Here is a 12287-nt window from a genome sequence, read left to right as displayed (position 1 = left end):
AAGCATAAGTTACCGGAGTGTATAAATCTTAAGATTATTTAAATTGAACGGACAGAATGTGACTGCTTGTGTTTCTTTGTCGCCATTATTTGTCGAACCACAAACCCAAGTATGCTCAAAAGTGGAAGTGCAAGTAACTGGTAGCGTAAGATTTATGAATCAAAAAATAAAAGAAATCAGGACCAACGTGAACAACATGGTACCCTCCCCTCATATAGTGGCAACATACATAGCCATAGCCATACACACTCATACATACATTTCACCATGTTGACACAGAAATTCATGCCCTCATTACCTCGCCCTGCTTCCAGCTGTGTGAACAGTTGCATGACATGACGTTTTGTTTGTTGGGTTGGTTGGTTTTGATTTCTTTATTCTTTCCGTTCTTCATTCTCTCCTCCTGCGATGCACATAATGAACATCTCTCTGTGCTCTATCGATTTGGACCCCAACTGGCTGGGTCACAAATGATTTCAGTTTATTTTTGTGTTAGTTTTCTTTTACTTTGCTTTGGGTTGGGGGGGGGGGGGTGGGGAGGTGCTAGTTTTGTTCTTTTGGTGTCGTTTTATCTTCCTTTGACGTCCTCCTCCATCATCCGTCGTCCATTCCTCCAAGCAAGGATAAAAGCCGCTCCTCCCGTTTTTTGCCCTCATCTTGTGCCGCATGAACTTTTGGTGGTTGGAAAAAATCAACGTTCTCCTCCTCATCATCTACTTTGTGTTCAATTATGATTCGTTTAGTTTTATGTTTTTGTATTTTGTGCCATATGGCTTCCAGAGAAACATTCCCGTCCCCCCACTCCCCTCGAAACCCCTCCGCCCTGCTCCATCGACCCGCCCCTCATTTATCGATACAACACAGGGAAATTAACGGCAACAAAATCTTTTCTTGCCATCATCCTTTTTTGGGCCTTGTGCAGGCAACCCCATTCTGTCTCAAGAAAGTTGTGTGTGAAAGAATGACTCCCGCCCTCTGCCCCCCCCGCCCCCCTCCGCCCCACCTCACCCTAAGTCCACCCCCACCACCCCACCCCCCCAATCCTCCACCCAAAACATCACCCCACCCCACCCTTTTTTCCCCCCTCTTTCCACGCTTCTTTTCCTTACCTCCTCCCTTTCCTTCCCACTTCCGCCTCACCCTCCTTCTTTCTTTTCAGCCTTTCTGCATATACATGTCTTGTTTTGACTGCGGATGGCATAAAAAGACTTTTATTGCCACAAAGTATATCTGTTTTTCTATTCTATCTGTTGCTCCAAGTAGAAGGCATTTTGTGTGGCATGCACACTGTACTGGACTGCAGATACTAACTTACCTGTAATGTGTCAGACCTCAGTAGTCTTCTCCCCCTACCCGCCCCCCTCCCCCCCACCCCCTGCTGTGCTTCTGCATGGGATATGATTGGCAGCCATTTTGTATTGCTTCTATCTCCACCCATAAATCTCAGGCTATAACTCCCTACTCCCCACCTCCTCCTGCCCCTCCTCCTCCTCCTCCTCCTCCTCCTCCTGCTGGCTAACAGTGTGTGTTGTTGTTTAGGGGTCACAGCGGTGGACTGGTTCCACCGCTGTCCCCCATGGCTGCTCCTGCTTTTCTGAGGCGTCCGGTGTCTTTCTGTGTTTGTGTGTGTCTGTGTGTGTGTGTGTGTGTGTGTGTGTGTGTGTGTGTGTGTGTGTGTGTGTGTGTGTGCGTACCTGCAAGCGTGCGTGTGTGTGCGTCTCTGCTACGTCTGCCAAACCAGCCTTGTCTCGTGCTGTACTGTCTTGTAGTTGTTCTGTCTGTCTGTCTGTCTGTCTGTCTGTCTGAATGTGTGTTTTAAAACTGTTAAACCTTACCTCCACCCTTGATCCTGAGTGAGTTCCACAAGAGGGCAACTAAGAAGCGTTAAGAAAACTCTGGTCGTCTAGGAAAAAAAGCCATTTAATTGGGATTGCCACACTTTTACATCCGGTACTTGTACTTAACAGTTGGTTAAGTTGATGATAAAAGTGTGTATAACAGGTGTGCCCTAGCACACCTACAAAAGGCACGTTCCCGGAGGCACATTAAAGAACAGAAATCTACAACATGTCCATCACCGGGTGCTAAGATAATAGGTTAGTCAGTTTGGGGTGCAACTGAGTCAAGTCAATCTTCCCAAATCTAATTTCACAGTAATTAATGTCATCACTGCTTGTCATTACCATGTAATCAACACAGTTTAGTGATTAATTTGTAATTATATAGTCCTGATTGGCGCAAATGATTCTCAGACATCGTGGCTGAAAATCTAGACGTTCACGTCTACTAGTTATTCAAATCTGCCATGGAAGCCGATATTAATCTCGCCAGTTAAAGACAGTCTGTGAGTGGGCTGCATTGCCACCAGCTCATCGTTTGCACTATGGCGTCAATAGCACATTTAATGTCCATAAATCTCTGCAAAGAGGAGAACTGTTAGTAGCGGTTTACTTCGGAACAGCTGTTTCACGACAGCCAAGTGGAATGCAGACAGATTAAGCACATTCAATAAATGGGCCACAAATGGAGCCGCTTGAACCATTACCACGTTAGCCTTTGATGAATAGACCTTGTCAGTGCAATTGGGTTGCTAGGGAACAGCTTGGGTCCAAGTTTATTTCCTGTCAACCACTGATATTCACAAAGGCCGCGATAGGAAATAAACTTGTGCCCATTTAGAATGTTGATGTTGTCAACTTTTGCTTTATTTGTTTATTTAGACGGGACGCCGCATATTAATGAACATTAAATAACAATGCAACGTAAATACACCCGATTTAGCAAAGATGCTAATTTACATTCGCAGTCCCCGCAGAAAAAACATATAAAAACAAAAACAGGCAGACAGTGGAGTACATTACATTACACAGGGAAACAGAGCATAAAAACTAAATACAAGAATAAAGGTACAATGTTTATCTATTTAAAGCTAAGACTAAATCAAGTTCCACTTGGCTCGTGTAGTATTGCACTGGGAAATTAGCAGCGTTTTAGAGGGCAATATACATATTTGTATACTAAAGTGAGTTGTGTATAAAATGCAGTATTGCTTTCAAGTAGTACAGGATACGTTGTCAAATACAGTGCATGAAGTGTCCAGTCAAGTGTGAAAGGTTCTATAGGCCGCATATAGATTCAAAGGTGATAATTCTAGGATGTCTCTTATAAGAACACGGGTCTTTGCTTAGGAAAGCGGTGTCTGTGGCAGGTAGGTGCTGTTATGCCTGATTTTATACTTGGTTGCGCGCCAGTGTCGTGTAGAAATAGCAGATCTGCGAGCTCACAATGCTTCGCGATGTGACGTCTCGTGAGCAGGGTTGCCAGATCTGCTTATTATAATTTCCCCGCAAGATTGTATTTGAAAATAGCAGATCTACAAGCTCACAACGTGGTCGCATCGTGACGCGTTGTGAGCTTGCAGATCTGCTATTTTCAAATAGCTGATGTATATGTTAAAGTCCTCATGTGGCCCATAGTCGCTTCTTTTGGGCTGGTTTTCCTAGACCTGGTTCCTTGTTTCTCTCACAGAATCTGGCAACACTGCGTGTGAGCCTGTTGAGCCAACCAAGCTTGGAGATCCAACCGTGTAAACCCAACCAAGTATAAATCAGACATTAGGTTGGAAGCATCAGTGCAAAGTTGAGTGATTTTTGAAGAGCCCATAGGTGGGTGGGGTGTGTGTGTGTGTGGGTGGGTGTGTGCCACACACACACACACACACACACGACATGTATTAGGATGTCGAGGAGCTATAGAGGGCGTAGAGTGAAGTATGATAGGGACGGATCAGTGAGTTTCCTCGTGGTCGTCAGGGCCCTGGCTTCCGTCAGGGCCCATCGGGCCAGCTGTCACTTCGGCACGGGCCTCAGATCAGTTTAAAGGTTATTCGGCTGACACATGTCCGCCGAGCATGGGAGGTGCAGGCCTAATGGCCGTTCAACAAATCGACCGGCTGACAGGGGCGACTCGCCCGTGTCTCTTGCTGGAGATGCCAATTTAATACGCCGAAAGCGCGCCCAGCCACATGATGACGGATTAAGAGCTATCTGCCACGCACCGCGGCCGTGAAACACCAACCCCAGAAGGGAGCGCTTCCTCTAGTCAAGAGAGATGGTTCGTGTAATATCCTAACATGGCAGTAACTGACCTCTCTCCCTGGCGCCCTCACCGCTCTAAACTTAAACATCGTCCACTGTTTAGTGAGGGAGATCAACGTCCACATTGGGGAAAAAGGCCAGACCTCTGCCGGCAGGGGTGTGTGTGCTAAGGAGATAACCTATAGCACAGAGCTCAGCTTTTTTTTTGTCTTATTATTTTTTTTGCAGTAGAGGTTGGTAGAAACCTCAACACTGCACACCAGCATAATCCTTAGAATGTCCCCTTTAACTGTGTCCACAGTCAGAGCTGGTGGTGTGCTGTTGGCTGGCTGTTAATCAGCTTCCTGTACCTGTAGTGGGTTTGGGGGTGAATGAATCTGCTACAGCAGTTCTCTGGGCACAATGTGCACAGGCTCCACAATGGGATTTCAGGCCCACCAAAAACCACTGACTCACCTACAATTTGCAGCGTCAAAATCCCATTGACGGAGTCCATCTTGGTGCGCTGGCTTTCCTCTTTTATGGTGTAGCACCGGTTAAATCCCTGACACACCGATGGGATTCATCTCCAATCCGGAAGCCTCAGCACACATTGGATGGACACGGGGATCAGTCCAGGAGAGAGAGAGAAGGAGGGGAGAGGGGGGAGAGGGGGGAGAGGGGAAAGCGAAGGGAAACTGCTGTCCTGAGTTTTCTTCATCTGGAACCTCAAAGCTGCTGAGGTAGTCAGTCACTCAGTCAGTCGACCGTTTAGCGCTGACTCTATTTGCTTAATTCCTCTTCAAAGGGCAGCACGGGCATTCAGCAGATAGTCAAGCACTTGGCACGTCTAAGTCCTTCAGACTAATGAGGAAATATTGAGAGAAGCGCCAAAGATTCACATTTCGATTTTCTCCATCGTATTGTTATTTCTAACCATTGATGAAGATACTTGAAGTTAATAGGTCGACCTGCTGAGGTCCTTTTAAATTCCATCATCATCTCCTTTGAAAGGAAATGAACGCCATGGTGAACACTGAAGTTGTTACAGATTGGAGAATCATTTATAAAAAGAAGGAAGAGGTTTAGAACAAAAGCCCCGTTGGTCTCAACCCAAGCACAGAGAAAAACAAACACAATTTTGTTAAGCAAACCCATTAGAACGGCGGCTGTTTGCCTAGTTCAAAATGTGCTTCACAGATGTGCGCAGCTTGTTCAGGAGCTTACACAGGATTAAAGTGTTTACTAACACATCAAGGTCCCCTGCAAAAGGCTTCTCCAGAGACCCTGATTGCCACGGTTCCTTCCCATCCAAGGGTTCTGTTGATATAGCGAGGAAAACCAACAGTCGCCAAGTGCTGTTTGCCAATAATGGCGTGATGACATGCAAACAAGGCCAAGACAACAAGGGCACAGTCAGTGCAGATAAACAATGTCTCCGGCGAAATCGTGTAGTCAGAGCTGCTATTGTTTATCCAACAGAACAAGGAGCTTAGGTTGCTGATTGAACATTACCATAGCCACACAACACCAACAGAGGTAGTGATGGGGGGAAAAAATTATCTACTTGACATGCCAGAAATGGCTGCATGTGGAGCGGCACCTCGGTCTAATGCGTTGTTGAGAAAACTTCACGGACAGTAATTATCATTAAACCTGCTGATATTTGGCCACATGCAGTCAGTGGGCGCCATCTTAAGAGCACTCAGCTCACGCTTAAGATAATTTTGAACCTAATGTTCTCCCAGAGCAAGGACAGTTAAGCCGGTTCTGTTTTAATGACTACGGTTTCTAGAAACAACCAGAAGGGCAGGCAAGAACACTTGATAACGGAAGACAAATGTGCCTCCCGCATTGCTATTCACCAGGGGTGTAAATAAAAGGAACGCCTCTTGCCCTCTCGTGGAACTCCTCCCAACACTATGTATATCTGTCAAGCGAAGGCTGTTGGTTATGCACATTAACATAACGCTTCTAAACTGTTTCTAAAAGTAGTCCATTAATTATCAGTATATTTCCCCCATGATTAATTAGAGAAGGCAGTGGGACTAAATGCTTTGTAATGTTGGTTGTATATCACCCATAGTGTGCTTTCCCACATGTTGGATGCAGACCAAATTATTTCTTTTCCTGAGACAATATCCCACAGCCCTTGGTGGCAGTGATTTTTTTTACTGACCTTTGAACCCCCCAGACAACCCCTTTACCCATTTCCTGACCCTGGCTTGCTGTAGTGTTATTGTATATTACTTTCCCTAAATGCAACTTACTTAAGCATGCATTAACCCAGCCTCTTAAAGTCAAATGTAATGTTTAAATAGAAAACCAAACTAAAATAAAAAATCCATGTCTTGATTTACCTCTCTTTCTGACGTACATCCAGATTGCACGCCCTGTCCCGTGTTTGAAAATACTAACAAGAGAAACTTCATGAGGAATAACTAATAATAATTGTTTTATTATTATTAGTTAATTGAAGGTGGTGACATTTTGCCCATGGACTGTCCCCCCCCTCTCTCTCTCTTTGTCTGCCTCAGTGTGTGCTTTCTGGTTGTTCATCTTTGATAATGTGATAAATTTAATGCCGTTCTTTCTTGCTTGCCAATTTGTTTTTATTTATTTTTGTCTTTGTACGGTACATATATGTAAGTACGCATATATGTGGTTATCTCTGTCTATTTCTGAAAATGTTCAATCGTTAACTATCTTATAGTTTGCTAAGAATTTCTAAGAACCGATGATGTTTTGATGATTGATTGACCTAATTAGCGTTGAGCTTCCTCTTTTCTCTATGAATCATCCATTTATCGACCCCCAGGAGCCTCTTGAGATTGGGGCCTCGCAAAACATGATTCCAACCATAATTGGCCTCTCAAATTAATCGCTTCATAGAGAAAAAAGTGAAGCCGCCCTCCCTCACCACTCTCTGTGAGAATTAGAAATTCCAAACTGTTCTTCACCGAGTTAATAATTCTATTTTCTTGTTACCTGATAGACATCTGTCACCTTTGAATTTGGATTTCACAAACAAAATGTCGTCTAAATTGTTTTGCATGGCGAAGAAGTTGCAGCTTAGGGACTGTAAAAAACTGTCAGTGTTGAGAGTGCTGTTCTCTTCTGTACATGGGCATGTATATGCTCATTGTTTGTATATCCCCATCCCTTCCTTACAGCCAAAAGCTCTAATGCCGCCCGACCGCTTCGTGCCGCCTTTACATGGACATGGCAACTGATGTACACGTTCACCCCCATCTGTGTCATTTCCTTCCTAGTATGTTCATAGGTCCCAACCCCCCACCCCCCACCCCCCTTCACACTCCTTCCCGATTCCCCGTATACATAAGAGACACTAAGATATGTACAGTCATCCATTGGATCATAACTTAAGCCAAGGGAAAACTAAAAAAAATAAATAAATAAAAGTGATAAAAAGAACAACCTAATCAGGCTGTAGATATTTACGGAAAGATTAAAAAAAAATAAGTGGAGATGATCTGGTCAAAAGCAAGACATAGATGTACAGTTTTCTTTTTTTATACAAAACGAGATGACTATCAAAAGAACAAAAAAAAAACTATATAAATATATATCCTGAACAGAATGGTGAAGATTATTTTTCATGTCATGATGTGTGGATGTATGTGCTGTTGCCTCCCTGTTACCATCCTGTCTAAAAAGAGAAATAATCACTAATTAACCAGACATTGTTAAAAAGAAACTAACCTAACTTGTCCAAAGGCATTCTTACACAACTTTCTTTTGTAATTTTTTTTCTTCCTGCCAAAATCATGCGGGCAATTTGTTGATGTAAGTTGACAAAATTGATGGTATGCTTTCTTCCTTTTGAAAACTATGTTCGTAGGCTTTTATAATTTTACGAGCTGACTTTGTTTTTTAATCTCTTTCTCTACTTACTTACTAATCCCTTTCTGGATAACTATCTGTGGCTTTACTTTGTGAATGTTTTACAATGTTTGCTCTAATACTCTAAACAGTTTTTTGCCTTGCCTTATTTATCATTTCCTTTCCTTGGTTATGGTTTTGTTCTTTTTGTTGCTTTATATGAGAGGTTTGCATCTCTTTATAGTGCCCTGTTTGTGAGCCTTTGCGGTGTACAAGCAAGCCACTTTGGCAAAAGGATGAGCAGATTCAACAGACCTCTGAATGTCGTATTTTTTTACCTGAAGCAAAACATTATGTTTGGGCAATTAACTACTATCCCAATCAACTACTATCCCAAAGTATGTGTCAAGGATTTCATTCCAAAAACGCTATGTATATTTAAAAGAAAATAATATTCTTAACTGTTGGTCATGACTCAGTCCTACTGCCACTGACGTAATTAACGTAATTTCTCCCGTTTACCAATCCTGCCACTGACGTAAAAAACGTAATTTTTTTTTTTTGAAAAAAATTAATTTTTTTTTTTTTTTTTTTTTTTAGTTTTTTTTTCAAATTTGACCCAAAGACCAAGGAGATATGATTGTTTAAAGATCTACACTCCCATCCACTTCCTTGTTAACTTAAAACTTAAAAATTCTGTATCTCGGCTCCTGAGTACTTTTTTTTTCAAATGAAAAATCTCTGGCAGTGGGCAAACGCAGCCAGCAATAATTGTGGCGGTGAATGAGTTAAAAAGCACCATCATTCCCATCCACAAAAAATATTTATGTTACTTTTTTATTTATTTATTTATGCATTTATTTGTACTTTATTCTAGTTTATTTTTTATTTTTGAATACAATAAATATAATAAATGTGTTAGGCACCTCCAGTGCCTAACACAGCAATCCATTCACAGTATTCCACTGTGAGTTTAACTTCCTTAGCATTTCAATCACTCAAGTATGTAGGTAATGCTTTTTTCCCCAGACATTGTAGGCTATATTATAGTCTAGAAACATTTCAGACATTGTTTTGGAATGCAGTCCTTCACTCGCTCTCAGCTCACCACAGCTACATGCATAATAGAGTAGCCTTGCACTCCAAACATGTAGAATGAGAACGCTGGCGGATGCAAGTGAGAATATGGGTTTATTGAGTAGTTGTAAAAAAAAAAAAAAAAAAAGAAACGTTTCAGGCATTCCGGTGTCGTTGAACTGCTGGGTGACTTTATGCCATTGTGGTAAGTGTATAGGAGTCAAAAGGCAAGGGGCTAGGGCAAATAGGGGAGCCTAGTGATGTTGAATAAGGGAGAAAAAACTATTTCCACCATCTTCATAATGACCTACACTATATTATGACAGATGATTTAAAATGTTATTGGCAGAGTTTACTCTTGCCGTTGTAGACTTGTATACAAGGCTTTGTATGAAGTATCTAGGATTCATCTGAGATTTGGATTACATTCAGCCCATTCCAAAATTCTCTTCTTTTGTGTTTTTTGAGTGACAGGAATCGGAATGCGTTAGCTTATGCAGGTTCAGTGAGGCTGAAACTAATTTCTCTGAGCACTCACATGCAGAACTTTGCAAAATGGATTCCTTTTAGTTTCCTATAAAAACATCACCTTTAAACACGTGATCCCTAGAATCCCTATTGGGTGAAAATAGACAATCTTGTGAGCTTTCAGATTGGCTATTTTTGGCGAAGTGATTTGGTGTAAAGGGGAAAAGGAGCAAATCTAGAACCCTGGGGGACCTGGGTCAACTATTTAAATAGGGTTTAAGTAAAGAGCTGATCTATAGCATCATTGAATTACACTTCTCTAAACATTGGTAATTAATATTAGATACTCAGATATTTAACTGTAGGTCCGTGTTGTCCATAACAGTTTGGCATAATTCTGATTATCAGCACATACAATAATTTGCATGTATTATTAATATACACAATACAATCAGAAGTGTTCATTTTAACTTTGAGAGTGTAAAACTGTAGATTTATACTCTCAGAGTTGGATAAACATTTTTTGCTGTGTAACCCACAGTCTATAAGATCATGGTTAGTGTGCAGTGCAGTATAAACCTGTCCCTGATAATGTAAAACATCAACAACATTGAGAAGTTTGAGGAGAGAAGTCGTGTCAGTTCAATGTGGCTCACCCTGCGTATCCCTCACAGCCTTTTGATGCAACACATCCATTATTTATGGCTGTTGTTTTCCTTCAATCTTTTGTCTCGTTTGGTTCTGGGTTTGATTGATTTTGCACTGGTATGGTGTTTTCTGTTCTTTATTTCTGTTGGAGTTTTTTTTGTTTTCATGTTCATATGATTTTTCATCCCTATGTTGAGCTTTGCTTTTTCAGTTTTTATTTATTTATTTGATTAATTTTCGTTGGGTTATCAATTCCTTTGGTGTTTGACTGCAACTCAGATTTTCTTTTGTTGTTGTCTTTTTGCTGATGAAAAATCGTTTCTGAATTTCTTTCTTTCTCCTTTCTTTTCCTTCTCTAGGAGGGGAGCTAGTCATCCCCGTGCTAGTTGAGGACCCCATAGACATTCCCTCTGTTTCCACCCGCTCTCCCTTCATCCCCCTCCCCCCGACCCTACGCCCCGTCCTCACCATTATTGAGACCACCAAAGAATCCCTGGCCATGGCCACTGAGGCGGGGGTACCTTGCTTGTCGGACCGAGGCAACGATGATTGTGAGGATGGTGAAGGTGTTGGTGGTGAGGATGGTGGTGATGGTGGTGATAATGATGATGATGATGATGATGATGGTGATGGCATGGTGATTTCGGGGTTTGGCTCTGGCGAGGCTTTCGACTCTAGCCTGCCCCCGACTGACGATGAAGATTTTTACACCACCTTCTCCCTGGTAACAGATAAGATCTTGACCACGTCGGCCTATGAAGGCGGCTACAAGGCCCTAGCGCCCAAGTGGGAGGCCAAGGACCTGAGGCCTAGCAAAGCCTCCGAGGCGGGTAGGACTACACCCACCCGGCCTCTGCCCGACATCCGGGCCACGCCGCCGGCGGCGGGCGGCGTGGCCCCCTCGGGCGCACCCCCAAAGCGGCCCGCCGGGAAAATGAACAACCGCGAGGTCAAGCCCCCGCAGCCGGACATAGTCCTGCTGCCCCTCCCCACGGCCTCCTTCGACCTGGACGGCACCAAGCCGCGGGGGCCCCTCGTCACCTCGCCCATGCTGCGCACGGTGCCCGCCGCCTTGCCGACCATGCCCGCCGTGGTGCGGCGGGTGCCCCCGGGCGCCTCGGAGGTCCGGGAGTCCAGCAGCACCACAGGGATGGTGGTGGGCATCGTGTCGGCCGCGGCCCTCTGCATCCTCATCCTCCTCTACGCCATGTACAAGTACAGGAACAGGGACGAGGGCTCCTACCAGGTGGACGAGACGCGCAACTACATCAGCAACTCGGCGCAGACCAACGGCGCCGTTGTGAAGGATAAGACGCCAGGGGGCGGTGCCGGCAGCAAGGGCAGCGCCGGCAGCAAGAGACCGAAAGACAAGGACAAGGAATATTATGTATAGAAAATAGAGAGAGAAAAAAATTCACACAGTAAGTTACAAAAAAAATGATGAAACTGTTTGAAACAAAGATACAAACATTTTGACAGTACCATATTGGCAACTGTGATTTAAGAAAAATAAAAAATAAATAAAGATGACAGGATTCTCTTGTTGAGGACTCGAGATGGACGAAGACGGTGAAAATAAAATACAAAAAAACTTTTCCAAAAAGCGCCCATGGAATACGGACAGGCGCTCTGTTACTGTGGTAAACTTTACCGGACAGACAATGCAGTACGGCGGTTGACAGGGACTCCCACAGAACTTTTTCACTGCAGGAGTGTCCCCCCCCGGCCACCCTCCTCGTCCCCCCACCTCGTCCCCCCGACCTCGCGCCGCGCCCTACATGTGAGACATTTTGGCAGTGTAAGATAGACATCACTGTTGCATACACACTAAGTTGACTGTCAGAGAGGTGTGTGACCCATCAGAGTTCTAAAAACGACCTTGTTACCATTGTAAGACCCTGTAAGATAATAAAAAAAACGCAATCACTGTCATTTCAGCCATTCTGAGCATGCATGTGAGGTGTATGTGACGTGGTGCTGGCATCTGTGTACGTGCGGGGACCAGAAGAAACAATGATTGTCTGGAAAAGTTCGGAGGTCAAAAAAACACAATTTACATTTTAACCACATGAACCCTAAAGCACCCCTATTCCGGGGCATGTCGTAATAGACATGCATGCAACATACTAAATGTTGGTCGAATAGCAAAATAGCGGCTCTGCAAGATCACAACGC

At 43.7% G+C, this 12287-nt stretch overlaps 1 protein-coding gene across 1 annotated transcript in view; it reads left to right on the top strand.

Moving 5' to 3' along the window:
• Positions 1-11899, top strand: part of nrxn3b (neurexin 3b) — a gene marked incomplete at its 5' end in the record, with an annotated part of 438954 nt that extends 427055 nt beyond the window's left edge. The window contains one exon of the mRNA XM_080453658.1: positions 11186-11899. Within this exon, the coding sequence (XP_080309784.1) occupies positions 11186-11505 (320 nt within the window). The 3' untranslated portion in view covers positions 11506-11899. The remainder of the gene's footprint in view (positions 1-11185) is intronic.
• Between the last annotated feature and the right edge of the window lie 388 nt (positions 11900-12287).

Source organism: Gymnoscopelus braueri (genome assembly GCF_963280865.1).
Source record: "Gymnoscopelus braueri genome assembly, chromosome: 16".
NCBI lineage: Eukaryota > Metazoa > Chordata > Actinopteri > Myctophiformes > Myctophidae > Gymnoscopelus > Gymnoscopelus braueri.
Note: the sequence above shows the minus strand (reverse complement) of the source record. Positions and strands in the feature narration are given on the sequence as shown.